This window comes from Pinus tabuliformis, chromosome 1_2 (genome assembly GCF_031772625.1).
Source record: "Pinus tabuliformis cultivar Carrire ecotype Pingquan chromosome 1_2, CPIR1, whole genome shotgun sequence".
In the NCBI taxonomy this organism is placed as follows: Eukaryota; Viridiplantae; Streptophyta; class Pinopsida; order Pinales; family Pinaceae; genus Pinus; species Pinus tabuliformis.
Window position 1 is genome coordinate 72989837 of NC_142298.1, and position 2148 is coordinate 72991984.

The 2148-nt window shown below is 37.5% G+C and overlaps 1 protein-coding gene across 2 annotated transcripts; it reads right to left on the reverse strand.

Moving 5' to 3' along the window:
* Positions 1-304: 304 nt before the first annotated feature.
* Positions 305-1888, reverse strand: LOC149204479 (putative E3 ubiquitin-protein ligase XERICO). 2 transcript variants are annotated; one of them, XM_089393299.1, is made up of 2 exons: positions 1726-1888; positions 305-1112 (listed from the first exon to the last, which is right to left on the reverse strand). In XM_089393299.1, exon 2 carries the CDS (start codon positions 1077-1079, stop codon positions 549-551), a length of 531 nt encoding a protein of 176 aa, XP_089249425.1. In that variant the 5' UTR covers positions 1080-1112; positions 1726-1888; the 3' UTR covers positions 305-548. The 2 variants fall into 2 exon arrangements, with proteins under 2 accessions (XP_089249425.1, XP_089249424.1); XM_089393298.1 differs by having other exon boundaries at positions 305-1105; positions 1726-1887.
* Between the last annotated feature and the right edge of the window lie 260 nt (positions 1889-2148).

Genomic DNA, 2148 nt, shown 5'->3' on the forward strand with positions numbered 1-2148 from the left:
ATCAAAGCATCCCAGGGGTTTTTCAGGGAGCTGAATCCAAATATGCAGTTAAAAAATTTCAGGGAGCTGAATCCAAATATGCAGTTAAAAAACCATTTTAAATAATACAAATCAAGATTTAATCTCAATATTTTCCACCGGATTCCGTCACCAGAATCTCCAAAAAATTGCATTATAGACAACTCATTTTCTAAAATATATCTCATTAATACATTATGATATTTTCCAAAATATATCTCATTTTATATCACATTGGTATACATACTTCATTCTATGCTGTTTGGAGTGACCATGGAGACGGAAATGAAGTCAACTATTTAACTTTATTTATTATTAAAATTTCTGAGATTTACCTAATAAACAAAATTAACCATCCCTTGGGCTGAACCCAATGGTGTTGCTCCATACACACGATACAATACTCGCATCCATGAAACTACACAAACGGCTTTCAAGTGCTATGCTTATGCTTAGGCCTACACCATATTATATTTACAAGCAGTCTCGTCACCGTTAGAATCCTCACATTACCAGCTCTCACAGAAACTTCAAAGCCACATTACCAGTTCCTTCATTGATCCATCATCCTCTGCAGACAGGCATAGTCTGCAAAGAGGGCATGTCATATTTTCATAATCCAGCAGCCATTTGTCAATGCAATTCTTATGGAAGACATGACCACAGGGCAGACTTCGAATCTCCTCTCCTCCATGAAATTCCCTTAAACACACCACACACCCACCAGAACCATTATTATCAGCACCAGAAAAAGAACAAGAAGAAGACGACGAGTACGACTCTTCAAAGAGTGTAACAGGAAGCCTGTGATCTCCAATTTCTTCAGCAGTCATGGCAAACTGCGCAAGCCTAGACCCCATTTCAGAAGCTGCTTCTTCTACATATACATTTAACGATAGGGTTTCTGCAAATTCTGGTGGTTCAGTCCTCAATTTGAAACCCAATTTTCGGAGAAGTGAGATGAGAATGTCCCCCACCATGGCCATAGACAGGGCTGCATGAATGAGGAAAAATGGTATTACTCCTCCTTCCAACGCCTCTGGAAACTGCGATAAACCCATCGTGCCTTGCTCTGATCAACACCCACCTGAACACTAAACAAACCCATTGTTAACCAGTAGATTATAATTGTCATCAGTTTTTTTCTTGTTCGTGGAGAAATTGTGTTATCATGATTGAAATGATATAAGTATCAGCTTGATACTCCATACACCATCAATAACACATAAACGGCTTATATCATGTGTTCTTTCTTGTAAGCTTTTGGTTTATCCTCGTGTTGTATCAACTATAATAGCCTGATTTTTTTCTTACAAGAGACAAATTTAGGCTCCTTTCATTCAAAAATATAAGGCATTTATGAATCTAGATTGGATCATTATATCGTTTGTCATCCATCTTGTTTCTTTTAGAGCTAAAAAAGTGGAGGAATCAACTCACATGACCATTTTTAAATAGCATAAATTAAAATTTCTTACCAATTTTGAAAAAATAGTCAATTAAAAGCTTACTTTGAAATCCTCAATGTTAAGTTTTAACTGTGAAAATATGCACTCTTAAAAAACAGTCGATTATAAACTAGAAATCCAAACCAGTCTCTGTATTTTTAAATACATGTCGATTTCACAGTACACAGATCAATCCGTCTTAAATTGTAACTTCCTAACTAAAATTAAACAGCATGAATTGGGATGGAAATGGGTAAACCTGCTGCTTGTCACCAAAAAGACCTGGGATCGAATCCAACTCTAATTATAAACTAGATTTACAGAATATCAATGGCCTCTGGGGTGGAATGAAGCCCTGAGGCTCTGCAAATGATAAATAAACTTTCTTACTTGCACCAGGTATGGCCCTCCTCTACCCTACCTTGGCGGCTTTCCATCCAAAAAGTTAATGCGTTCATGGGCGACCATGTAGAGCGGTCCCCAATACGCCACCCTCACGTCGTACCATCGAAATTATTATAAGATTTCATTTGGAAATTGAACGTTCTGCTCGGCTATTTCCAAGGCAAATGGATTAACGTACCCCGCAAGTTCCTTTCTCAACCAGGGAATCTAAACTATTTTGTAAGGTTGGAAACCATGATCTAGCCTGACAAAAAGTACCCACTTGTTCTTTTTCTCT

Coding starts and splice junctions, on each gene's coding strand:
- LOC149204479 (XM_089393299.1), bottom strand. CDS start 1,079: ATGGGTTTATCGCAGTTTCCAGAGGCGTTGGAAGGAGGAGTAATACCA.